Here is a 26,556-nt window from a genome sequence, read left to right on the forward strand (position 1 = left end):
TGAACACATAACCGAACTGATATCAAATTACATCATCCTTTACAAAACGGAATAAGAAAATTACAATAAAGTCACATGACCCATCTTTACAAGATAGCCTCGAAGGGCCTAATCTAATCATCAGAGTAGCAGAATCACTTCAGCAGCGTAGAGCCCAAGTTATCTGCCTTAACCCTACAGGCAACTGACTGGGAAGACGTTCCTAGCTCGCATAGACGTCGTCAACTCCTTCTTCATCTGTCGAAGTCCTCCAGGTCTGGCCAAGTAAATAGCCAGGGACAAAGCCGTGAGTACATTTGAATTGTACTCGCAAACCATCAAGAAGGTGATAACAATTCTAACTAAAGAAGACAAGAGAGGAAGAATAGTTTCTCTGGTGGATATAGCATGTGAAAGAGAATCAGTTTCTCTTGTGGATATAGCATGTGAAAGAGAATCAGTTTCTCTTGTGGATATAGCATGTGAAAGAGAATCAGTTTCTCTTGTGGATATAGCATCCCACATCACAGTTGAAGGGGACACTAAGAAAGTCCTATGACATCTCTATATCTTTGTTAAAGCAGAGTTCCTCTACATGAAACACTAGGAAGGGTCACCCTCTTTTGTTTCGTTTTCCTCGACCATCTCCACATGGTCGGCACACCATCTTTCTCGTACCCTTCCGGTACTTCCAACACACATTTCCTTTGGAAATCATTTTCAAAACCAAAACTCGACACAGCTCTGTAACGGCCATCCCAACCGTCCATGACCGCGGACGCGGCTATTCGAATAGTTTTGACTCTGCAGAGTTTGCACACTTTCACCACAACTATCCGGATACCTATCGTGTGGGCATCATCCCCGCATAACGACATATGCCACGACGGATACCCGGACATAACCTTTCGCCCATTCGACTTAACACGAGGTCCTACCCTATGGAGTATGTACCTCCCCGGCACCGTGGCAGCTCACCTCCTCTAGAGCGTGGCTCCACCGCCAAGCCAGGAGACCCATAGTGTCTTCCGGACGGGTCAGCCCCGAAGGCCTCCCGTTATACTATTGTCCCAACCATGACAACCCGGACTCGGGGGTAACCGTACCCTTGTATAGTTGTGCGGTGCCTCATGCTAAGAAGAACAAACGTCAAGTTAAGCCCCGTGCCCACGTTGGAGTAGCTATGGTTGCGCTGTTTAGTTGTTCCGGGCGAATACAAAGAACCATGTGTCGTTTTTCTCAAAAACCCAAGTCACACACTTTCCTCTTTCCAACCATCTTTGTCAAGATCCTTTCCTTTCATAAACCATACGCTTGGGTAAGATTGCCTCACCCAAGGTTTTCATAAACATTTACAACAAGGTAAACCTTGAGGGGTTCCCAACCTAAAGTTTCATGAGTTGAACTAATACAACACTATGGCCGAGATGAGGGTCATCACGCCATTGAGGGTATGAAAAAGAGGTATTGGAGTGGATCATACTTGCTTGAGCTAAGCATGTATTATGACAACACAAGAGGAAAATATACTTTCAGATTTGTGGTGCTATCTAACCCAATCAATAGATAGGGATGAGAATTGACCAACACCAACACCATTAAGGGAATCAGGCATACTCATCGCAATTTGAGAATACACCAAAAACATGGTATTGATACATCTACACTAGAAGGGATGTAGTATGAATCTTGTCCCGAGGTGGAACATATTCAAGCTAAATATAGAAAACAAGTTGGATAGCAATGGCCATGATACCATACACCCAACCAATTACCAAGACCTTGACAAGATAAAACTACTAGAGGTACCATGCTTGCATCCAAGCATAGATGACAACAATATGGAGATCATCACACATAGAACCAAGATGCTATTGATAGCACAAGATGACATCCAAAGAGACATCATATCAGAGATCAAAAGATGGCTTGCCTTGGCTTATTTGTCCCCGGACTTCTTCAACTCCATAAATATAAGAATCCCAACAATATAAATAAAATCCTCGTTCGATTCCACTTCTTCTCCGGAATTGTTCGCATCTATCGCCGGAAAATATAAAAGGAACACAATCAATCACATTGCATCAACAAGACAACATTCATCAATCAACAACTAACCATGCAGCCAAGGTATAACATACTAAGGACCTATAGATACCACAAAACAACTTTAAGAGTTTTAGTTTAGAAAACCCCATTTATTTACCTAGTAAAGGTATGAGTGCATCACAACTTAGCAATTGCCTCTCTCGGGTATCACCATGGTATAAACCAAATATCCCCTGGTAGATAACATCCTAAAGAGGACAAGTGCATTAGTTTGACATCAAATACATTCACAAAGCATTTTCAAACATTTTTGGAAAAGTAGAAAACAGTTTTCCTAACTTAATTTGTTCCCATAACACTACAACCAAAATAGGAAGCAAACCATATTCCACATCATTTGAAAACTTAAGCAAAACAAAAGAGCTAATGTTAGGTTGCAGAGGTTTTGTTTTGCAAGCATAAAACAAAGGTTGCCCACCTCTACTAAAAAGAGTTGGTCAAGGGTTTTAGATAAACCGAAAAGTTTTGTTTCAACAATGCATGTCACACATAAACATTACTAACAGCAACAAATATGTATGAACAGAGACTAATAATATTTTTCCTAGATAGCCAGTACTAATACAAGACTAACCCAATTGGAATCACTCAAAAAGGTTGAACCTACAATTTTAGGACCTTGCTTGAATCTAACTGTACAGAAAACAAGATCTGTATGCCAAAAATTGTAGATAAATCCTAAAAATATGAGGTCAGTTGCATCTGAAAGGTATTGACAATACGGTTCTAATGCAATTGGTTTCACTCGCAAATTCATCTCCAAGCTCATGGTATAAACAGACAAAGTCAGATCTGACCAGAAATTGATCTATGAATCATTTCAATTCTAGGTGGTTATTTGAGGTGAGACCAACGGCAAAATGAAGCTAATGGAGAGGGCTTTCATCCCCAATTGAGTTTGCTCAAAAAGGTTTTGTAAAACTAAACAAATCTAACAAACAGTGAAACAGCATGTTTTCAGAACTTTAATTACTCAGGAATATCTGCTACGAATTTGAGGATGAAACCAACGCCAAGTTGTAGATCTTTTCATAAGCTAACCGTGGAATTTTGGATCACTCAATTTGGAGCTGTACACGAGTTTTGGTGGATTTTACAAGTTCATACCAGAATCTGAAACAGCAAGATGAAAGAAATTACTGCAAGGTTTTGGACGAATTTTGGTCAAGAACTTCAGATCTGAGGATAGGTGAAGCTTCTCCATGCTTGGATCAACATGTACCTGCATCAAGATCCAAACTTAGCAAGGGAGGAAGAAGAAGAGGAGAGAAAACCATCTAGGATTGGGGAGAAGAAGGAGAGGGATGCTCTCATGGAGAGGGGGAGCTTGAGGGAGGGGGAGAGCTTCATCTTGGAGAGCTTTTCATGGCCATGGCCGGCCATGAAGCTAGGAGGAGCAGCAATTTCGTGGGGAGAGGTAGGAGGAGAGTGTGTGGGAGTGGAGGAAAGAGTGGGGAGTGGAAAAGTGAGAGCAAGTGAGGAGGGGGTGGGCTGCCAAGCCCCTTTATATAGAGGGAGAGGGGGTGGGCTGCCTCCTCATTGATTGGGTTGGTTGGGAGGTAGCCTCTTCATTGATTGGGTTAGTTGGGAGGCTGGTTTGGGGAAGAGATATTTGACCCAAGCTGAATTTATTTGTGGCATTGGGAAGGGACAAAGGAGGAGAGGCTTCCCAAGGTGGAGTAATTATGTGAGAGAGAGGGAAATGGAGAGGCATGATGCATGTGTGCCATGGCATGGCCGGCTACATATTTTTGGCCATGCACAAGTGATCAACAAGAGATAATTGCTACACATGCATGACACCCAAGGTTGAGTGCCTCACAAATTACTAAAATGGTGGCCTAAAAAGATATACAATTTTAGGCAAAGTGATACTAATGCACAAGGGTGCTAAAGTAGATGGTGGTGACATTCTGACCTGATAAAAGATGTGTCCAAGAGAGGATGGTGGTGATGGTGATTTAGACAATGGTAGAGCAAGGCTAGGAGAGATGGTGAGTGAAGTAACCATATACTCACAAGGATGAATATGGTGACAGAAATCATCAGTTCATGATGTCAAGGTGATGATGGAAAATAATAAAGGATTGAGATGGGTATGATGAAATATAAGTTGCGCTTCAAATAAGAGGTCAATTGGGAGTGGTTTGAAATACTCCCTGAGTCTAGGGTTTTGTTGAAGGGATTCCACTTGAAAGCATCAAATGATCATCCATACGATCAAGAATTGGATGATGGGGGATACAATGTGGTGGATCAGAGATGTGCATAAGATGTGCAAGTATTGCCATTTAAATAGAATTCAGTTGAAAGGTATTCAAAACACCTCAATTGTCTAGGGACAATTGAGAAGGAAATTAATTTTAAAAAAAGACCTTGAAAAGGATTGAGAGAAGTTAGGTAGAACATAGGATTCAAAATGTTCTACTTACTTTATCAAGTAAGGTGGAGTTTTCTAAATTTTAAATAACCAAGAGAAAAACAAGAAATGGTATAAGTACCATAAGCAAGCCTTTTGTAAAAAGGAAAACAAAATAGAAAGTAATGTTTTAGAAATCAGTACTTGGTAGAAATGGGATGAAAAACAAAACCCATTTCAGTTCTGTGTTTTCTTTGAAGAAATATCCTGAAAAGATTTTATAAAACTAGAAGTAGTTTTGTGATCAAAACTAGAGAAGGAAAACAATAGGGTTTTTGAGAAAGAAAACTAATTTAGGGAGGAGTGTTCTCAAGGGTAGACGGTGGTTACAAAATGTACCCATCATTCCCACTCTTGGTCTTGTGAAGATTAAACTTGAATAAAAAAACAGAGATAAAAGAGGAGGAAGTGATCTAGTGTGGAACATTGGATAGGGTACAAGATCAGGGTGAATGTAAGAGTTGTTATGGTAGAATGGGACATGCAAGACGTGGAAGTTGCAGATGGTGATGCATAGATGAGATCCATGCATTGAGGTCACCAATAACAGTTGTGGGTGCTTAGAGATCGACTGCCAAAGTTGGAATCTTATAAGCCCGCCAAAATAGATTGTTGACTTGGATTCAGAATCAGCCAGGAGGAGTGGGTATAAGAGAAGGATGTAGCAAGGGGTAGATGATCCCCAAGTTTTGAATCAAGGATGGTTTGAGCTAGATTATACCACAAGAGGAATTTTGAGAAGGCACACCCATGTTGCCATAAGTAGAGAGGTTTGGTGTAGTGAAAAAGGAAAACAATTTTCCCTAAGCCACACATGTGTTTTATTAGGTGAGTTGTTTGTTTTACCACTAGGGGTGTTGTTCTTTGAGTAGCTCAAGACAAACTTAACAAACAGAACAAGACAATACATCTACCGACAGATCAAAGCAATTCATTACAACCAATGGATCAAGGCAATTCATCTAATTAGTCTTTAAAAAGTTTTTGTTCCCCCTAATTTTTGAAATAAGGACATCTAATCAAGGTTGCAAAAGTTGGGGTGTGACAGTGTTGGGTGGATTTCTTTGTTCCATTACCTTCCAGTAGCTTTGAGCAATGTCCAGAAGTGTTAATAATGATTGTGTCACCTCTGAACATGTGATTTTTTGATTATGTACTAACCCCTCTAATGAAGATTATGAGAAGATTGGTGTGAAGGAAGTTTTCAAGGGTCAAGAGAGGAGGATGATATACTATGATCAAGAAGAGTGAAAGCTCTAAGCTTGGGGATGCCCCGGTGGTTCACCCCTGCATATATCAAGAAGACTCAAGCGTCTAATCTTGGGGATGCCCAAGGCATCCCCTTCTTCATCGACAAATTATCAGGTTCCTTCTCTTGAAACTATATTTTTATTCGGTCACATCTTATGTGCTTTACTTGGAGCGTCTGTGTGCTTTTGTTTTTTGTCTTTGTTTGAATAAATGCTTGTGTGGGAGAGAGACACGCTCCGCTGGTTCGTATGAACACATGTGTTCTTAGCTTTTAATTTTCATGGCGAAGGTTGAAACTGCTTCGTTAAATTGTTATATGGTTGGAATTGGAAAATGATACATGTAGTAATTGCTATAAATGTCTTGGGTAATGTGATACTTGGCAATTGTTGTGCTCATGTTTAAGCTCTTGAATCATATACTTTGCACCCATTAATGAAGAAATACATAGAGCATGCTAAAATTTGGTTTGCATATTTGGTTTCTCTAAGGTCTAGATAATTTCTAGTATTGAGTTTGAACAACAAGGAAGACGGTGTAGAGTCTTATAATGTTTTCAATATGTCTTTTATGTGAGTTTTGCTGCACCGGTTCATCCTTGTGTTTGCTTCAAACAACCTTGCTAGCCTAAACCTTGTATCGAGAGGGAATACTTCTCATGCATCCAAATCCTTGAGCCAAACAACACTATGCCATTTGTGTCCACCATACCTACCTACTACATGGTATTTTCCGCCATTCCAAAGTAAATTGCTTGAGTGCTACCTTTAAAATTCCATCATTCACCTTTGCAATATATAGCTCATGGGACAAATAGCTTAAAAACTATTGTGGTATTGAGTATGTACTTATGCACTTTATCTCTTATTAAGTTGCTTATTGTGCGATAACCATGTTCACTGGGGACGCCATCAACTACTCTTTGTTGAATTTCATGTGAGTTGCTATGCATGTTCGTCTTGTCTGAAGTAAGAGCGATCTACCACCCTATGGTTAAGCATGCATATTGTTAGAGAAGAACATTGGGCCGCTAACTAAAGCCATGATCCATGGTGGAAGTTTCAGTTTTGGACATACATCCTCAATCTCATATGAGAAAATTATTAATTGTTGTTACATGCTTATGCATAAAAGAGGAGTCCATTATCTGTTGTCTATGTTGTCCCGGTATGGATGTCTAAGTTGAGAATAATCAATAGCGAGAAATCCAATGCGAGCTTTCTCCTTAGACCTTTGTACAGGCGGCATAGAGGTACCCCTTTGTGACACTTGGTCAAAACATGTGCATTGTGATGATCCGGTAGTCCAAGCTAATTAGGACAAGGTGCGGGCACTATTAGTACACTATGCATGAGGCTTGCAACTTGTAAGATATAATTTACATGATACATATGCTTTATTACTACCGTTGACAAAATTGTTTCATGTTTTCAAAAACCAAAGCTCTAGCACAAATATAGCAATCGATGCTTTTCCTCTATGGAGGACAATTCTTTTACTTTCAATGTTGAGTCAGTTCACCTATTTCTCTCCACCTCAAGAAGCAAACACTTGTGTGAACTGTGTATTGATTCCTACATACTTGCTTATTGCACTTATTATATTACTCTATGTTGACAATATCAGTGAGATATACATGTTACAAGTTGAAAGCAACCGCTGAAACTTAATCTTCTTTTGTGTTGCTTCAATGCTTTTACTTTGAATTATTGCTTTATGAGTTAACTCTTATGCAAGACTTATTGATGCTTGTCTTAAAGTGCTATTCATGAAAAGTCTTTGCTTTATGATTCACTTGTTTACTCATGTCATATGCATTGTTTCGATCGCTGCATTCATGACATATGCTTTACAAATAGTATGATCAAGGTTATGATGGCATGTCACTCCAGAAATTATCTGTGTTATCGTTTTACCTGCTCGGGACGAGCAGAACTAAGCTTGGGGATGCTGATACGTCTCCGACGTATCGATAATTTCTTATGTTCCATGCCACATTATTGATGATATCTATATGTTTTATGCATACTTTATGTCATATTTATGCGTTTTCCGGAACTAACCTATTGACGAGATGCCGAAGGGCCAGCTGCTGTTTTCTGCTGTTTTTGGTTTCAGAAATCCTAGTAAGGAAATATTCTCGGAATCGGACGAAATCAACGCCCAACATCTTAGGATCACGCGAAGCTTCCAGAACACCCGAGAGAGGCCAGAGGGGGGCCACAGGCCCACCAGATGGTAGGCCGGCGCGGCCAAGGGGGGGCCCGCGCCCCCTAGTGTGTCGTCGCCTCGTTGACCTTCTGACGCCGCCTTTTCGCCTATAAGAAGCCCCTCGACCTAAAACCTCGATACGGAAAAGCCACGGTACGAGAAACCTTCCAGAGCCGCCGCCATCGCGAAGCAAAGATCTGGGGGACAGGAGTCTCTGTTCCGGCACGCCGCCGGGACGGGGAAGTGCCCCCGGAAGGCTTCTCCATCGACACCACCGCCATCTTCATCAACGCTGATGTCTCCCATGAGGAGGGAGTAGTTCTCCATCGAGGCTCGGGGCTGTACCGGTAGCTATGTGGTTAATCTCTCTCCTATGTACTTCAATACAATGATCTCATGAGCTGCCTTACATGATTGAGATTCATATGAGTTTTGTATCACAATTCATCTATGTGCTACTCTAGTGATGTTATTAAAGTACTCTATTCCTCCTGCATGATGTAATGTGGACAGTGTGTGCATCATGTAGTACTTGGCGTAGTTTATGATTGTGATCTCTTGTAGATTATGAAGTTAACTATTACTATGATGGTATTGATGTGATCTATTTGGTTATGTTGATCTATCTTGCACTCTAAGGTTATTTAAATATGAACATCGAATATTGTGGAGCTTGTTAACTCCGGCATTGAGGGTTCGTGTAATCCTACACAGTTAGTGGTGTTCATCATTCAACAAGAGGGTGTAGAGTTTAGCATCTATCTATTTATTTATGTGATCAATGTTGAGAGTGTCCACTAGTGAAAGTATAATCCCTAGGCCTTGTTCGCAAATACTGCTATCGCTGCTTGTTTACTGTTCTACTGCATCTCTACTTACTGCAATATTACCACCATCCATCACACGCCAGTCCTGGACAGCAAAGCACTTTTCTGGTGCTGTTGCTACTGCTCATACTTATTCATACCACCTGTATTTCACTATCTCTTCGCCGAACTAGTGCACCTATTAGGTGTGTTGGGGACACAAGAGACTTCTTGCTTTGTGGTTGCAGGGTTGCTTGAGAGGGATATCTTTGACCTCTTCCTCCCTGAGATCGATAAACCTTGGGTGATCCACTTAAGGGAAACTTGCTGCTGTTCTACAAACCTCTGCTCTTGGAGGCCCAACACTGTCTACAAGAATAGAAGCTCCCGTAGACATCAAGCACTTTTCTGGCGCCGTTGCCGGGGAGGAAAGGTAAAAGGCACTCATACTCCGGTTCCAGGTAACAGTACTTTTCTGGCGCCATTGTGTTTGTGCTCGAAGCTATTTCCTTTAGATCCTGCAATTGCATCTTTTTGTTTCTTGTTTACACTAGTAAGGCATAATGGACAACAATGAGCTTCTTATTCTATTTCCTTATTTAAGACATGGATGGTTTGATCCGAAAATTAAAAAACCCATGGAACATATTAGTATGAACACTTTGAACACCATTGTTGCTAATGATATGGAAATTTCTAAGCTTGGGGAAGCTGGTTTTGATGAGCATGATCTTTTTAGTCCCCCAAGCATTGAGGAGAAAATTTACTTTGATGATACTTTGCCTCCTATTTATGATGATTATAATGATAGTAGTCTTTTGGTGTCACTTTGTTATGGAGGATAAATTTGATTATGATTACAATATACCTCCTATATTTGATGATGAGAATAATAATGATAGCTACTTTGTTGAATTTTCTCCCACTACAACTAATAAAATTGATTATGCTTATGTGGAGAGTAATAATTTTATGCATGAGACTCATGATAAGAATGTTTTATGTGATAGTTATATTGTTGAGTTTGCTCATGATGCTACTGAAAATCTTTATGAGAAAGGAAAATATGGTTGTAGAAGTTTTCATGTTACTAAAACACCTCTCTATATGCTTAAAATCTTGAAGCTGCACTTGTTTTATCTTTATATGCTTGTTACTTTGCTCTTCATGAACTTGTTTATTTACAAGATTCCTTTTCATAGGAAGCATGTTAGGCTTAAATGTTTTTTGAATTTGCTTCTTGATGCTCTCTTTTGCTTCAAATACTATTTCTTGCGAGTGCATCATTAAAACTGCTGAGCCCATCTTAATCTATACCAATATAAAAAAGCACAGAGGGGACAGAACCAACGAAACACAGCCATCAGATGGACATCTAACGCTCCAAATCATCACCACAATTAGCGCTAAAACAGCCCAGGCTTACAACTCCCGATCGCTAATCACCCGTCGCCTGCTAATCTCCCGTCGCACGTCGCCCCGTCGCCCGCTAATCTCCATAGTTCGCCGCACGCCGCGCACGCTGCCACCGCGCACGCCGCCCGTCACCCGCCGCCAGCGCCCGCCCGCTTGTCGCCGCTTCGCCGCCGCCCGGACGCTCGCCGCCCGTCGCCAGCCCGCTTCGCCGCCACGCCGCTTCGACGCACGCCGCTTCGCCGCAAGCCGCTTCGCGCCAGACGCCGCTTCGACGCCGCCTTGTCGTCCCTCACCTACAGCGCCGACCGCCGCCTCCAGCGCGACCCGTCGCCTCCGCTACCAGCGGCAATCATCGCCGACTGCCAGCGCGGACCCTCGCCGCCGCCACCAGTGCGGGCCAAGGTGAGAAATATGATTGCATAATTAACAGCCCAGCTGTATGAATTAGTATATGGGATATTGTGCAAGGTAGAGAAAGTAGCCAATTGATATCAATTCTTACCGTCAACTGTATATCCCAATTTGTTGGTAATTCATCTATCCGATTTCTAGATACAACAATGGTGAATTTGTTATCCAAATATTAGATGTTAATGCACTACCAGCTGCATATCTACTACCTCTAGAATATCACAATATGTCGAGCCAGTGAGAGCTGATGAATCACTCAGTTAGAAAGTTGTGTGACCTCCCAATAAGGTGAAATACCAAATGCAATATGGTGAGAATCTGAGACTGCAATAAATTTTTTGTGTGCATCCATTTCGTAGTGGTGTTACCGTGTAAAATTATCTCAGTGGATACAAAGTACAGTTTAGTGATACCTTTTTTGTTTATTTGATGGACGGATATATAATTCGATTTTAGTTTCCTTTGATCGGCGGATATAATTCAAAGGTACATCTATTACAAAGAAACAACTTTTTTAGACATAATCTGTGAATGCAATTCCACGATAACAGGTCAAACGCAAACACGCAATCTTGGTAGTTATGGACATGACTTAGGAATAGCAAATATAAGATGAGTAACGAACCAAAGTATTGCGGTTCTGATAGATTTTTACCTTAGCATCATTGCCATAACCTTCCTGCATTCTCATTTATTTTACTAGATCCATCCATATATTAGTTCTGCGTCTATATTTTTACATAGTATTATCATGATATATTTTCTACCCTTATTTTACATTTATAATGGTTGCATAATAATTATCACAGGTATTTTCTTTGGATCGTCTATGTTGAAAAGCAAATTTCCAAGACTATATTCTCTTTACATGTCTCAGAATATTGCACATGTATGAGTATTTAATACATACTGTACTGGCGGCTGGTACTATGAGGATGGAGATATCCTTAATTGTAAATCCTCTTAGCTTATTGCATATTCTTTTCGTCCTCCGGGGCAGTCTGCATTCGGAGGGCCAGACGCAAGCTTTGCAGAGTTTGACCAAATTTATAACAATGCAGGCGCTACCTTTGGACCAGTTGGACCAGCCTTGGATGGTAGATTTCTGTGTCATAGCCTTTCTGTTTACTGAATTGTTGTCTTTTCAGCGCATGGTACCTGAATACAGCACATCCCGCTGACTCTTAACGTGTGTTCTAGGTCCACCACAAAGGGTCTTATCTGGTGTTCTGCATTCATTTCTTTCAAGCGGCCGAGCTGGCGTGCCATTCCAACCTGTCCCAATACCAGCTCTTGGTTTGTCTGAAGGTGACAAGCAATGTATACGTGATCGTAGCTGCATAATGGCACACCATATTTTGGCTGATCAACCTGAAGAATATATACAAGCACAGGTTAACTTGCAATCTTCCTACCTTTTGTGACTATGGACACTGCCTTGGACCATACGCAGTTGTTCAAGCACTTAGTTCTTTCCTTTATTCCATTAGATTAGCACGTAGCTTCCTTTTAACTTGCTTGACATTCTAAGTTCTGTGTGCTGTTTATGTTTTTCTTATCAATGTTTCTTAGGAAAAAAATATGTTCCTGAATATAACACTTATTATTTATATCAGGTAAACACATTGCTGCATTCTCTTGATATTGACAATAGTTATCGAACGAAAAACCCCCTGCATGGGCCATATCCAGAGATGGAGGAGTACTGGAATCAATCCCTAAGTGCTTTGCGATCTGGCCCAATGCACAATGCTGCACATAATTGGGCTGCTGAGTTCGGCAAGCAAAATAATAACCCTGAGGGTTGGGTTACTGAGTTCGGCAAGCAAAACAACAATCCTGAGGGTTGGATTACTGAGTTCGGCAAGAAAAATAATAACCCTGAGGGTTGGGCACGATCGTTTGAGCAGCAATATGGTCCCAATGGTTGGGCCTCTGAGTTTGAACAGGTCAGAGCCTTATAAATACCCATGGCATTTTCACATGCATCAATTCAGAAGCATTTTCTTCGTTATTCATACTAATCATTTGAGCACACAAGACAACCTAGAAACAAGTTTGACCATGCTGAAGATATCGTTTGACCTTAGGCCCATACACCTATGCTGCAATTGCTGCAGTAGTATCTGAGTAATACTTTCATTATTATATCAGATAGGATCTGAATTTGGATATTGACTTTTCTTCTGGATGTTATCTTTGTCCATACGATTCTATATCATAATTGAAGGCTTTATATTCAATTGAATCTGGTCCAGTAAATGATGATATCTGGCTATCCACGTAACCAAATGCAATTCTGAATTTTATTTGTATCTGCACCATGTGCCTAAACCTGCAGTATTCTTGAGTATGTTCCACTTGTAATAATAATATTATGTTAACCTTGTAGAATTATTTATTTTCTTTTTCTTGAGTAAATAGCAAATATCCAAGAGTGAACGCAAAAAAACAGTAAGATAATGGATCCAAGTTTGTATGAGAAAGATATGCAGGTTTTGTATGCCAGCTATGGCTACCTGATTGCATTCTGATCTTTCCTCAACTCTACCCCTTAAGCTAGATATTATGATATCTTTGAGTACTTGAGTAATACCAGAGAGCTGGATGCATGTAAATAATTGTATGGCGTGCTAAATGGGGGGGGGTTAGTTGTCACCAGAGAGATGGATCTCTGTAAATCAATGTATGGGATACTTAATTGGTTTCTAGCTTTCTGTGGGCAATGTAAATGAAATAGGAAACTGGTTTATCATGGTATTGTATTATTATTTAGCAATATTACACTGACTCATCTTTCACATTAATATCTGCTGGGCTCTGATGATTTTGCCTCATGATATTTCTCCAGCTTTCACAAGGCGCAGATAAGTGGGTTAATAGAGAACCTATAGTATTTATGGCCAATTCTGTTCTTCTCTATGAATTGCACAGGTCTGGCCTCTTTCGAAAAAGAAACGTCTATACTTGACATTTTCATCTAAATTTGTTGCTCGAACTTCCTAGCATCGGATCAATATGTGACAGAGAATGTGCGCAAGGAGGAGCAGAACAGCCGTGGTGCAAGACTGACGCGGAGGTGCTCGTCCATGTGCCACCTGAAGGCAACATTGATAGAAGCAGTTAACTGAATTTACTGAAGAAAGCGACAGCCTTGACTGAATTTCGCTAGAGAAACACGCTCGACGGACAGCGCCGGCGCCGGTGTGCTGGGAGCAGTGGCGAGGTGTGCGTGCAGTGTAGCAGTGATGCGCGAAGGGAACAAATACTACGCGGGCGTGTGTGCAGTGTATGGATCTAATATTAATTGAGCATATTCCGATTGATTTTCTGTTGTGATGAAAATGGATGATATCCCACCCTTCCATTTTTAGTTGCATTTTCTGTTGGGTGTGATATCAATCACCTTTAATAATTGTGTATTTGTTTCCTTCTAGAAATCATCTCATTCCTTATTGCTCCATATCAATTACAATGATCCTCACGTTGACTCAATCATAGTGATTTAATTTGTCATGCTGGCTATATAATCCCCTCCATATGCAGCCAGAGCAAACACACAAGTCCTTTCCCTTACCTCATGGACCACTTGGCCGGTGTCTAGGTTTCTGACGCTGCCAAGCCGCCTCTTCGTCAAGCCCGCTGGACGGCAAACTCCAGGTTTGCTATCACTTGGTTTTGAACAACAAGGTATTAATAAGTAGTTCGAATTGGTAGATGGAATTATGTAGGTTTGCTAATCAGTATTTTGTTTTCATCTACATTGTTAGTATTGTATATATCTTTTTATAGATCAAATCATGATTTACTTAGTAGGAATATTGTCTTTTCAAGCCGTTACAAATCATTACATCCATATAGCAATGGTCATCATGCCCCCCTCTGGTGGTTCACATTTTTTTCTGCCACACCACGATAAGGTACATGTGTTTCCTAATTAACCATAGATACTTATGTTTACAAGAACAATATGTCCGAAGTGTTCGATCTCCCAAACGGAACTATCATTGGTATTCTTGTTTAATATAAAATTTATACATGATTACATATATTGAGCCTTACTAATTGTAAATCATTCTTAGATGTTTCCGGCGTCGTGACGTATGTCGGCCCAGCTGAGGCTGATTTTTGTGCCCCTAGCGGCATGAGGGAGATCGCTATAGTTGATAGCGGACACAACACAATCTTCCTGCGTTTTTTTGGTGAGTCTGCTTATCTACTCGGCGATCAGCTGTTATCTGCAGAACAGAACAATGCAGTTGTTGTGGCCTCCAACATGGAGGTTGTTCATCAATCAAGTAAGCTAATTACTTATTACTTATGTACTCAAATTTAAATATTAAATCCAGATATGTTGACTTTATTGATTATTTTTTCAGAGTCTCTTGATAACACCAGTGCCACCACTGTCACATTTGAGCCATGCGCAAAATGCTCTCAGTTTAATATTCTCGAAGGCAAGTATTACAAACACACCAAGTATTTACTAATATTTTTTCCATAGTGTCTAAATATTTCTTTTGTTATGTTTTAGGTGTTAGGCAATACTCCGTGCTGAGACATCAATCCGGGAGCACGTGAAAAAATTGGTCTTATACAGAAGGGACATATATGAGGGTCAGATCGATCTCACTTAAGAACCTCCATCCAAGACATCAAAGCTTAATAATGGTGGATCTAATGTTCCTCTGTGAAGGATCTATTTGGTTACATGACCCAGGGCGTAAAGAGATCGACTATGATGGATGAGCTAGATTAGCTCGAGAGTTCAAAATAATAATAAATAAAAAGTACAATGCTCTCTCTTCGTTTAGGGATGACCTGTTTAATACAGACTTCAAGTATCATGTGTGCCTGAAACAATGTTTATTTTCCGTGGTTTGATGATTTTGTTACTTTGAAGTTGCAATTTTTTAATGCTATTATACTTCCCTGAATTGTAGATATATCTCATATATTACACGTACGAGGTGGCTATACTGAATTTTTCTTATATTTATCATACAACCTACTCATTTGCCTATTGTACGAAACTTTCTAAAATTTTGCATCTATGGACACATGTACTTAGTTTGTTGAAACTTACGCCTGCTTTAGGTTCATAACTTCACATAGCACGGGTTAATCTTGCCATCAGGTTTGCATGTATAAGACTGAATTTTGTTGTCTGGTAGTTGTTCTGAGAATGGACTGCATCTGGTACTTTGATGGATTTCCTTCCAATAAGGCATTACACGTGATGATATTTATCACCTAAGATTACACGTGCATTGCACGTGCACAATTACTAGTGGCTATAAAGAAAGAACTTCTTGGGAGATAACCCATGTGTTTATTTTGCTACAGTACCTCTATTTTATATTTGTGTCTTAGAAGTTGTTACTACTGTAACAACCTCTCCTTATCCTCATTTTGTTGCATTGTTGTGCCAAGTAAAGTCTTTGATAGTAAGGTTCATACTAGATTTGGATTACTGCGCAGAAACAGATTTCTTGCTGTCACGAATCTGGGCCTAATTCTCTGTAGGCAACTCAGAAAATTATGCCAATTTACGTGAGTGATCCTCAGATATGTACGCAACTTTCATTCAATTTGAGCATTTTCATTTGAGCAAGTCTGGTGCCTCAATAAAATTCGTCTTTTCGGACTGTTCTGTTTTGACAGATTCTGCCTTTTATTTCGCATTGCCTCTTTTGCTATTTGGGATGGATTTTTTTGTTCCATTAACTTCCAGTAGCTTTGGGCAATGTCCAGAAGTGTTAAGAATGATTGTGTCACCTCTGAACATGTGAATTTTGATTATGCACTAACCCTCTAATGAGTTGTTCTGAGTTTGGTGTGGAGGAAGTTTTCAAGGGTCAAGAGAGGAGGATGATACAATATGATCAAGAAGAGTGAAAGCTCTAAGCTTGGGGATGCCCCGGTGGTTCATCCCTGCATATTTCAAGAAGACTCAAGCATCTAAGCTTGGGGATGCCCAAGGCATCCCCTTCTTCATCAACAAATTATCAGGTTCCTTCTCTTGAAACTATATTTTTATTCGGCCACATCTTATGTACTTTGCTTGGAGCGTCTGTGTGCTTTCGCTTTTGTTTTTGTTTGAATAAATGCTTGTGTGGGAGAGAGACACGCTCCGCTGGTTCATATGAACACATGTGTTCTTAGCTTTTAATTTTCATGGCGAAGGTTGAAACTGCTTCGTTAATTGTTATATGGTTGGAAACGGGAAATGCTACATGTAGTAATTCTAAAATGTCTTGGATAATGTGATACTTGGCAATTGTTGTGCTCATGTTTAAGCTCTTGCATCATATACTTTGCACCTATTAATGAGGAAATACATAGAGCTTGCTAAAATTTGGTTTGCATAATTGGTCTCTCTAAGGTCTAGATAATTTCTAGTGAAGAGTTTGAACAACAGGGAAGACGGTGTAGAGTCTTATAATGTTTACAATATGTCTTTTATGTGAGTTTTTCTGCACTGGTTCATCCTTGTGTTTGTTTCAAATAACCTTGCTAGCCTAAGCCTTGTATCGAGAGGGAATACTTCTCATGCATCCAAATCCTTGAGCCAATAACTATGCCATTTGTGTCCACCATACCTACCTACTACATGGTATTTCTCCGCCATTCCAAAGTAAATTGCTTGAGTGCTACCTTTAAATTTATATCCTCTACCTTTGCAATATATAGCTCATGGGACAAATAGCCTAAAAACTATTGTGGTATTGAATATGTACTTATGCACTTTATCTCTTATTAAGTTGCTTGTTGTGCGATAACCATGTTCCTGGGGACGCCATCAACTACTCTTTGTTGAATATCATGTGAGTTGCTATGCATGTCCGTCTTGTCTGAAGTAAGGGAGATTTACCGCTAGAATGGTTAGAGCATGCATAATGTTAGAGAAGAACATTGGGCCGCTAACTAAAGCCATGATCCATGGTGGAAGTTTCAGTTTTGGACAAATATCCTCAATCTCATATGAGAAAATTAATTGTTGTTGAATGCTTATGCATTAAAGAGGAGTCCATTATCTGTTGTCTATGTTGTCCCGGTATGGATGTCTAAGTTGAGAATAATCAATAGCGAGAAATCCAATGCGAGCTTTCTCCTTAGACCTTTGTACAGGCGGCATAGAGGTACCCCTTTGTGACACTTGGTTAAACATATGCATTGCGATGATAATCCAGGTAATCCGAGCTAATTAGGACAAGGTGCGGGCACTATTAGTATACTATGCATGAGGCTTGCAACTTGTAGGATATAATTTACATGATGCATATGCTTTATTACTACCGTTGACAAAATTGTTTCTTGTTTTCAAAACCAAAGCTCTAGCACAAATATAGAAATCGATGCTTCCCTCTGCGAAGGGCCATTCTTTTACTTTTATGTTGAGTCAGTTCACCTATTTCTCTCCACCTCAAGAAGCAAACACTTGTGTGAACTGTGCATTGATTCCTACATACTTGCATATTGCACTTGTTATATTACTTTGCATTGACAAATATCCATGAGATATACATGTTACAAGTTGAAAGCAACCGCTGAAACTTCATCTTCCTTTGTGTTGCTTCAAATACCTTTACTTTGAATTATTGCTTTATGAGTTAACTCTTATGCAAGACTTATTGATGCTTGTCTTGGAAGTACCATTCATGAAAAGTCTTTGCTATATGATTCATTTGTTTACTCATTGTATTACCATTGCTTTGATCGCTGCATTCATTACATGTGCTTACAATAGTATGATCAAGGTTATGATGGCATGTCACTCCAGAAATTATCTTTGTTATCGTTTACCTGCTCGGGACGAAAACTAAGCAGGGATGCTGATACATCTCCGACGTATCGATAATTTCTTATGTTCCATGCCACATTATTGATGATATCTACATGTTTTATGCATACTTTATGTCATATTTATGCGTTTTCCGGAACTAACCTATTGACGAGATGCCGAAGGGCCAGCTGCTATTTTCTGCTGTTTTTGGTTTCAGAAATCCTAGTAAGGAAATATTCTCGGAATCGGACGAAATCAACGCCCAACATCTTAGGATCACGCGAAGCTTCCAGAACACCCGAGAGAGGCCAGAGGGGGGCCACAGGCCCACCAGATGGTAGGCCGGCGCGGCCAAGGGGGGCCCGCGCCCCCCTAGTGTGTCGTCGCCTCGTTGACCTTCTGACGCCGCCTTTTCGACTATAAGAAGCCCCTCGACCTAAAACCTCGATACGGAAAAGCCACGGTACGAGAAACCTTCCAGAGCCGCCGCCATCGCGAAGCAAAGATCTGGGGGACAGGAGTCTCTGTTCCGGCACGCCGCCGGGACGGGGAAGTGCCCCCGGAAGGCTTCTCCATCGACACCACCGCCATCTTCATCAACGCTGATGTCTCCCATGAGGAGGGAGTAGTTCTCCATCGAGGCTCAGGGCTGTACCGGTAGCTATGTGGTTAATCTCTCTCCAATGTACTTCAATACAATGATCTCATGAGCTGCCTTACATGATTGAGATTCATATGAGTTTTGTATCACAATTCATCTATGTGCTACTCTAGTGATGTTATTAAAGTACTCTATTCCTCCTGCATGATGTAATGTGGACAGTGTGTGCATCATGTAGTACTTGGCGTAGTTTATGATTGTGATCTCTTGTAGATTATGAAGTTAACTATTACTATGATGGTATTGATGTGATCTATTTGGTTATGTTGATCTATCTTGCACTCTAAGGTTATTTAAATATGAACATCGAATATTGTGGAGCTTGTTAACTCCGGCATTGAGGGTTCGTGTAATCCTACACAGTTAGTGGTGTTCATCATTCAACAAGAGGGTGTAGAGTTTAGCATCTATCTATTTATTTATGTGATCAATGTTGAGAGTGTCCACTAGTGAAAGTATAATCCCTAGGCCTTGTTCGCAAATACTGCTATCGCTGCTTGTTTACTGTTCTACTGCATCTCTACTTACTGCAATATTACCACCATCCATCACACGCCAGTCCTGGACAGCAAAGCACTTTTCTGGTGTTGTTGCTACTGCTCATACTTATTCATACCACCTGTATTTCACTATCTCTTCGCCGAACTAGTGCACCTATTAGGTGTGTTGGGGACACAAGAGACTTCTTGCTTTGTGGTTGCAGGGTTGCTTGAGAGGGATATCTTTGACCTCTTCCTCCCTGAGATCGATAAACCTTGGGTGATCCACTTAAGGGAAACTTGCTGCTGTTCTACAAACCTCTGCTCTTGGAGGCCCAACACTGTCTACAAGAATAGAAGCTCCCGTAGACATCAAGCACTTTTCTGGCGCCCTTGCCGGGGAGGAAAGGTAAAAGGCACTCATACTCCTGGTTCAGTGTAACAAAGATTTTCTGGCGCCATTGTGTTTGTGCTCGAAGCTATTTCCTTTAGATCCTGCAATTGCATCTTTTTGTTTCTTGTTTACACTAGTAAGGCATAATGGACAACAATGAGCTTCTTATTCTATTTCCTTATTTAAGACATGGATGGTTTGATCCGAAAATTAAAAAACCCATGGAACATATTAGTATGAACACTTTGAACACCATTGTTGCTAATGATATGGAAAATTCTAAGCTTGGGGAAGCTGGTTTTGATGAGCATGATCTTTTTAGTCCCCCAAGCATTGAGGAGAAAATTTACTTTGATGATACTTTGCCTCCTATTTATGATGATTATAATGATAGTAGTCTTTTGGTGCCGCCTGTTATGGAGGATAAATTTGATTATGATTACAATATACCTCCTATATTTGATGATGAGAATAATAATGATAGCTACTTTGTTGAATTTGCTCCCACTACAACTAATAAAATTGATTATGCTTATGTGGAGAGTAATAATTTTATGCATGAGACTCATGATAAGAATGTTTTATGTGATAGTTATATTGTTGAGTTTGCTCATGATGCTACTGAAAATCTTTATGAGAAAGGAAAATATGGTTGTAGAAGTTTTCATGTTACTAAAATACCTCTCTATATGCTTAAAATCTTGAAGCTGCACTTGTTTTATCTTTATATGCTTGTTACTTTGCTCTTCATGAACTTGTTTATTTACAAGATTCCTTTTCATAGGAAGCATGTTAGGCTTAAATGTTTTTTGAATTTGCTTCTTGATGCTCTCTTTTGCTTCAAATACTATTTCTTGCGAGTGCATCATTAAAACTGCTGAGCCCATCTTAATCTATACCAATATAAAAAAGTACTGAGGGGGCAGAACCAACGAAACACAGCCATCAGATGGACATCTAACGCTCCAAATCATCACCACAATTAGCGCTAAAATAGCCCAGGCTTACAACTCCCGATCGCTAATCACCCGTCGCCCGCTAATCTCCCGTCGCACGTCGCCCCGTCGCCCGCTAATCTCCCGTAGCCCGCCGCACGCCGCACGCCGCACCGCCGCACGCCGCCCCGTCACCCGCCGCCCCGCCGCCCGGACGCCCGCCGCCCCGTCGCCCGCCGCCCCGCCGCACGCCGCCCGACGCACGCCGCCCCGCCGCAAGCCGCCCCGCCGCACGCCGCCCCGACGCCCGCCGCCCCGTCGTCCCTCACCTACAGCGCCGACCGCCGCCTCCAGCGCGACCCGTCGCCTCCGCTACCAGCGGCAATCATCGCCGACTGCCAGCGCGGACCCTCGCCGCCGCCACCAGTGCGGGCCAAGGTGAGAAATATGATTGCATAATTAACAGCCCAGCTGTATGAATTAGTATATGGGATATTGTGCAAGGTAGAGAAAGTAGCCAATTGATATCAATTCTTACCGTCAACTGTATATCCCAATTTGTTGGTAATTCATCTATCCGATTTCTAGATACAACAATGGTGAATTTGTTATCCAAATATTAGATGTTAATGCACTACCAGCTGCATATCTACTACCTCTAGAATATCACAATATGTCGAGCCAGTGAGAGCTGATGAATCACTCAGTTAGAAAGTTGTGTGACCTCCCAATAAGGTGAAATACCAAATGCAATATGGTGAGAATCTGAGACTGCAATAAATTTTTTGTGTGCATCCATTTCGTAGTGGTGTTACCGTGTAAAATTATCTCAGTGGATACAAAGTACAGTTTAGTGATACCTTTTTTTGTTTATTTGATGGACGGATATATAATTCGATTTTAGTTTCCTTTGATCGGCGGATATAATTCAAAGGTACATCTATTACAAAGAAACAACTTTTTTAGACATAATCTGTGAATGCAATTCCACGATAACAGGTCAAACGCAAACACGCAATCTTGGTAGTTATGGACATGACTTAGGAATAGCAAATATAAGATGAGTAACGAACCAAAGTATTGCGGTTCTGATAGATTTTTACCTTAGCATCATTGCCATAACCTTCCTGCATTCTCATTTATTTTACTAGATCCATCCATATATTAGTTCTGCGTCTATATTTTTACATAGTATTATCATGATATATTTTCTACCCTTATTTTACATTTATAATGGTTGCATAATAATTATCACAGGTATTTTCTTTGGATCGTCTATGTTGAAAAGCAAATTTCCAAGACTATATTCTCTTTACATGTCTCAGAATATTGCACATGTATGAGTATTTAATACATACTGTACTGGCGGCTGGTACTATGAGGATGGAGATATCCTTAATTGTAAATCCTCTTAGCTTATTGCATATTCTTTTCGTCCTCCGGGGCAGTCTGCATTCGGAGGGCCAGACGCAAGCTTTGCAGAGTTTGACCAAATTTATAACAATGCAGGCGCTACCTTTGGACCAGTTGGACCAGCCTTGGATGGTAGATTTCTGTGTCATAGCCTTTCTGTTTACTGAATTGTTGTCTTTTCAGCGCATGGTACCTGAATACAGCACATCCCGCTGACTCTTAACGTGTGTTCTAGGTCCACCACAAAGGGTCTTATCTGGTGTTCTGCATTCATTTCTTTCAAGCGGCCGAGCTGGCGTGCCATTCCAACCTGTCCCAATACCAGCTCTTGGTTTGTCTGAAGGTGACAAGCAATGTATACGTGATCGTAGCTGCATAATGGCACACCATATTTTGGCTGATCAACCTGAAGAATATATACAAGCACAGGTTAACTTGCAATCTTCCTACCTTTTGTGACTATGGACACTGCCTTGGACCATACGCAGTTGTTCAAGCACTTAGTTCTTTCCTTTATTCCATTAGATTAGCACGTAGCTTCCTTTTAACTTGCTTGACATTCTAAGTTCTGTGTGCTGTTTATGTTTTTCTTATCAATGTTTCTTAGGAAAAAAATATGTTCCTGAATATAACACTTATTATTTATATCAGGTAAACACATTGCTGCATTCTCTTGATATTGACAATAGTTATCGAACGAAAAACCCCCTGCATGGGCCATATCCAGAGATGGAGGAGTACTGGAATCAATCCCTAAGTGCTTTGCGATCTGGCCCAATGCACAATGCTGCACATAATTGGGCTGCTGAGTTCGGCAAGCAAAATAATAACCCTGAGGGTTGGGTTACTGAGTTCGGCAAGCAAAACAACAATCCTGAGGGTTGGATTACTGAGTTCGGCAAGAAAAATAATAACCCTGAGGGTTGGGCACGATCGTTTGAGCAGCAATATGGTCCCAACGGTTGGGCCTCTGAGTTTGAACAGGTCAGAGCCTTATAAATACCCATGGCATTTTCACATGCATCAATTCAGAAGCATTTTCTTCGTTATTCATACTAATCATTTGAGCACACAAGACAACCTAGAAACAAGTTTGACCATGCTGAAGATATCGTTTGACCTTAGGCCCATACACCTATGCTGCAATTGCTGCAGTAGTATCTGAGTAATACTTTCATTATTATATCAGATAGGATCTGAATTTGGATATTGACTTTTCTTCTGGATGTTATCTTTGTCCATACGATTCTATATCATAATTGAAGGCTTTATATTCAATTGAATCTGGTCCAGTAAATGATGATATCTGGCTATCCACGTAACCAAATGCAATTCTGAATTTTATTTGTATCTGCACCATGTGCCTAAACCTGCAGTATTCTTGAGTATGTTCCACTTGTAATAATAATATTATGTTAACCTTGTAGAATTATTTATTTTCTTTTTCTTGAGTAAATAGCAAATATCCAAGAGTGAACGCAAAAAAACAGTAAGATAATGGATCCAAGTTTGTATGAGAAAGATATGCAGGTTTTGTATGCCAGCTATGGCTACCTGATTGCATTCTGATCTTTCCTCAACTCTACCCCTTAAGCTAGATATTATGATATCTTTGAGTACTTGAGTAATACCAGAGAGCTGGATGCATGTAAATAATTGTATGGCGTGCTAAATGGGGGGGGGGGGGGGGGGGGTTAGTTGTCACCAGAGAGATGGATCTCTGTAAATCAATGTATGGGATACTTAATTGGTTTCTAGCTTTCTGTGGGCAATGTAAATGAAATAGGAAACTGGTTTATCATGGTATTGTATTATTATTTAGCAATATTACACTGACTCATCTTTCACATTAATATCTGCTGGGCTCTGATGATTTTGCCTCATGATATTTCTCCAGCTTTCACAAGGCGCAGATAAGTGGGTTAATAGAGAACCTATAGTATTTATGGCCAATTCTGTTCTTCTCTATGAATTGCACAGGTCTGGCCTCTTTCGAAAAAGAAACGTCTATACTTGACATTTTCATCTAAATTTGTTGCTCGAACTTCCTAGCATCGGATCAATATGTGACAGAGAATGTGCGCAAGGAGGAGCAGAACAGCCGTGGTGCAAGACTGACGCGGAGGTGCTCGTCCATGTGCCACCTGAAGGCAACATTGATAGAAGCAGTTAACTGAATTTACTGAAGAAAGCGACAGCCTTGACTGAATTTCGCCAGAGAAACACGCTCGACGGACAGCGCCGGCGCCGGTGTGCTGGGAGCAGTGGCGAGGTGTGCGTGCAGTGTAGCAGTGATGCGCGAAGGGAACAAATACTACGCGGGCGTGTGTGCAGTGTATGGATCTAATATTAATTGAGCATATTCCGATTGATTTTCTGTTGTGATGAAAATGGATGATATCCCACCCTTCCATTTTTAGTTGCATTTTCTGTTGGGTGTGATATCAATCACCTTTAATAATTGTGTATTTGTTTCCTTCTAGAAATCATCTCATTCCTTATTGCTCCATATCAATTACAATGATCCTCACGTTGACTCAATCATAGTGATTTAATTTGTCATGCTGGCTATATAATCCCCTCCATATGCAGCCAGAGCAAACACACAAGTCCTTTCCCTTACCTCATGGACCACTTGGCCGGTGTCTAGGTTTCTGACGCTGCCAAGCCGCCTCTTCGTCAAGCCCGCTGGACGGCAAACTCCAGGTTTGCTATCACTTGGTTTTGAACAACAAGGTATTAATAAGTAGTTCGAATTGGTAGATGGAATTATGTAGGTTTGCTAATCAGTATTTTGTTTTCATCTACATTGTTAGTATTGTATATATCTTTTTATAGATCAAATCATGATTTACTTAGTAGGAATATTGTCTTTTCAAGCCGTTACAAATCATTACATCCATATAGCAATGGTCATCATGCCCCCTCTCGGTGGTTCACATTTTTTCTCGCCACACCACGATAAGGTACATGTGTTTCCTAATTAACCATAGATACTTATGTTTACAAGAACAATATGTCCGAAGTGTTCGATCTCCCAAACGGAACTATCATTGGTATTCTTGTTTAATATAAAATTTATACATGATTACATATATTGAGCCTTACTAATTGTAAATCATTCTTAGATGTTTCCGGCGTCGTGACGTATGTCGGCCCAGCTGAGGCTGATTTTTGTGCCCCTAGCGGCATGAGGGAGATCGCTATAGTTGATAGCGGACACAACACAATCTTCCTGCGTTTTTTTGGTGAGTCTGCTTATCTACTCGGCGATCAGCTGTTATCTGCAGAACAGAACAATGCAGTTGTTGTGGCCTCCAACATGGAGGTTGTTCATCAATCAAGTAAGCTAATTACTTATTACTTATGTACTCAAATTTAAATATTAAATCCAGATATGTTGACTTTATTGATTATTTTTTCAGAGTCTCTTGATAACACCAGTGCCACCACTGTCACATTTGAGCCATGCGCAAAATGCTCTCAGTTTAATATTCTCGAAGGCAAGTATTACAAACACACCAAGTATTTACTAATATTTTTTCCATAGTGTCTAAATATTTCTTTTGTTATGTTTTAGGTGTTAGGCAATACTCCGTGCTGAGACATCAATCCGGGAGCACGTGAAAAAATTGGTCTTATACAGAAGGGACATATATGAGGGTCAGATCGATCTCACTTAAGAACCTCCATCCAAGACATCAAAGCTTAATAATGGTGGATCTAATGTTCCTCTGTGAAGGATCTATTTGGTTACATGACCCAGGGCGTAAAGAGATCGACTATGATGGATGAGCTAGATTAGCTCGAGAGTTCAAAATAATAATAAATAAAAAGTACAATGCTCTCTCTTCGTTTAGGGATGACCTGTTTAATACAGACTTCAAGTATCATGTGTGCCTGAAACAATGTTTATTTTCCGTGGTTTGATGATTTTGTTACTTTGAAGTTGCAATTTTTTAATGCTATTATACTTCCCTGAATTGTAGATATATCTCATATATTACACGTACGAGGTGGCTATACTGAATTTTTCTTATATTTATCATACAACCTACTCATTTGCCTATTGTACGAAACTTTCTAAAATTTTGCATCTATGGACACATGTACTTAGTTTGTTGAAACTTACGCCTGCTTTAGGTTCATAACTTCACATAGCACGGGTTAATCTTGCCATCAGGTTTGCATGTATAAGACTGAATTTTGTTGTCTGGTAGTTGTTCTGAGAATGGACTGCATCTGGTACTTTGATGGATTTCCTTCCAATAAGGCATTACACGTGA

The 26,556-nt window shown here is 40.4% G+C and overlaps 2 protein-coding genes and 2 long non-coding RNA genes across 5 annotated transcripts; 3 read left to right on the forward strand and 1 right to left on the reverse strand.

The window, feature by feature from the left end:
* On the reverse strand, positions 1-4,018 carry LOC127326228 (uncharacterized). Of its 2 annotated transcripts, XR_007867715.2 has the most exons (3): positions 3,229-4,018; positions 2,186-2,276; positions 1-2,019 (listed from the first exon to the last, which is right to left on the reverse strand). It is a non-coding gene; the product is annotated as an uncharacterized lncRNA (long non-coding RNA). The 2 variants fall into 2 exon arrangements; XR_011749254.1 differs by lacking the exon at positions 3,229-4,018 and having other exon boundaries at positions 2,186-3,218.
* A 970-nt stretch (positions 4,019-4,988) lies between these two features.
* Positions 4,989-12,581, forward strand: LOC127326274 (uncharacterized). The gene is made up of 5 exons (XM_071824142.1): positions 4,989-5,013; positions 10,196-10,593; positions 11,570-11,699; positions 11,803-11,996; positions 12,219-12,581. Exons 1-5 carry the CDS (start codon positions 4,989-4,991, stop codon positions 12,564-12,566), a joined length of 1,095 nt encoding a protein of 364 aa, XP_071680243.1. The 3' UTR covers positions 12,567-12,581.
* Positions 12,582-14,746: 2,165 nt separating this feature from the next.
* LOC127326273 (uncharacterized) lies at positions 14,747-23,403 on the forward strand. The gene is made up of 7 exons (XM_071824143.1): positions 14,747-14,900; positions 14,982-15,059; positions 15,777-15,829; positions 21,008-21,295; positions 22,273-22,402; positions 22,506-22,699; positions 22,922-23,403. Exons 1-7 carry the CDS (start codon positions 14,747-14,749, stop codon positions 23,267-23,269), a joined length of 1,245 nt encoding a protein of 414 aa, XP_071680244.1. The 3' UTR covers positions 23,270-23,403.
* A 1,824-nt stretch (positions 23,404-25,227) lies between these two features.
* On the forward strand, positions 25,228-25,774 carry LOC127326272 (uncharacterized). Its single transcript, XR_011749340.1, has 3 exons — positions 25,228-25,326; positions 25,399-25,614; positions 25,696-25,774. It is a non-coding gene; the product is annotated as an uncharacterized lncRNA (long non-coding RNA).
* Positions 25,775-26,556: the final 782 nt, after the last annotated feature.

Source organism: Lolium perenne, chromosome 7 (assembly GCF_019359855.2).
Source record: "Lolium perenne isolate Kyuss_39 chromosome 7, Kyuss_2.0, whole genome shotgun sequence".
Lineage (NCBI taxonomy): Eukaryota > Viridiplantae > Streptophyta > Magnoliopsida > Poales > Poaceae > Lolium > Lolium perenne.

Bases quoted from the DNA above. Each gene is read 5' to 3' on its own strand.
- LOC127326273 (XM_071824143.1), top strand. From the start codon at position 14,747: ATGAGGGAGATCGCTATAGTTGATAGCGGACACAACACAATCTTCCTG. The intron at 22,403-22,505 runs GTAGATTTCTGT...CGTGTGTTCTAG, and splicing joins AGTTGGACCAGCCTTGGATG to GTCCACCACAAAGGGTCTTA. The intron at 22,700-22,921 runs GTTAACTTGCAA...TATTTATATCAG, and splicing joins AAGAATATATACAAGCACAG to GTAAACACATTGCTGCATTC.
- LOC127326274 (XM_071824142.1), top strand. From the start codon at position 4,989: ATGCAAGACGTGGAAGTTGCAGATG. The intron at 5,014-10,195 runs GTGATGCATAGA...AAAACAGCCCAG, and splicing joins AGACGTGGAAGTTGCAGATG to GCTTACAACTCCCGATCGCT. The intron at 11,997-12,218 runs GTTAACTTGCAA...TATTTATATCAG, and splicing joins AAGAATATATACAAGCACAG to GTAAACACATTGCTGCATTC.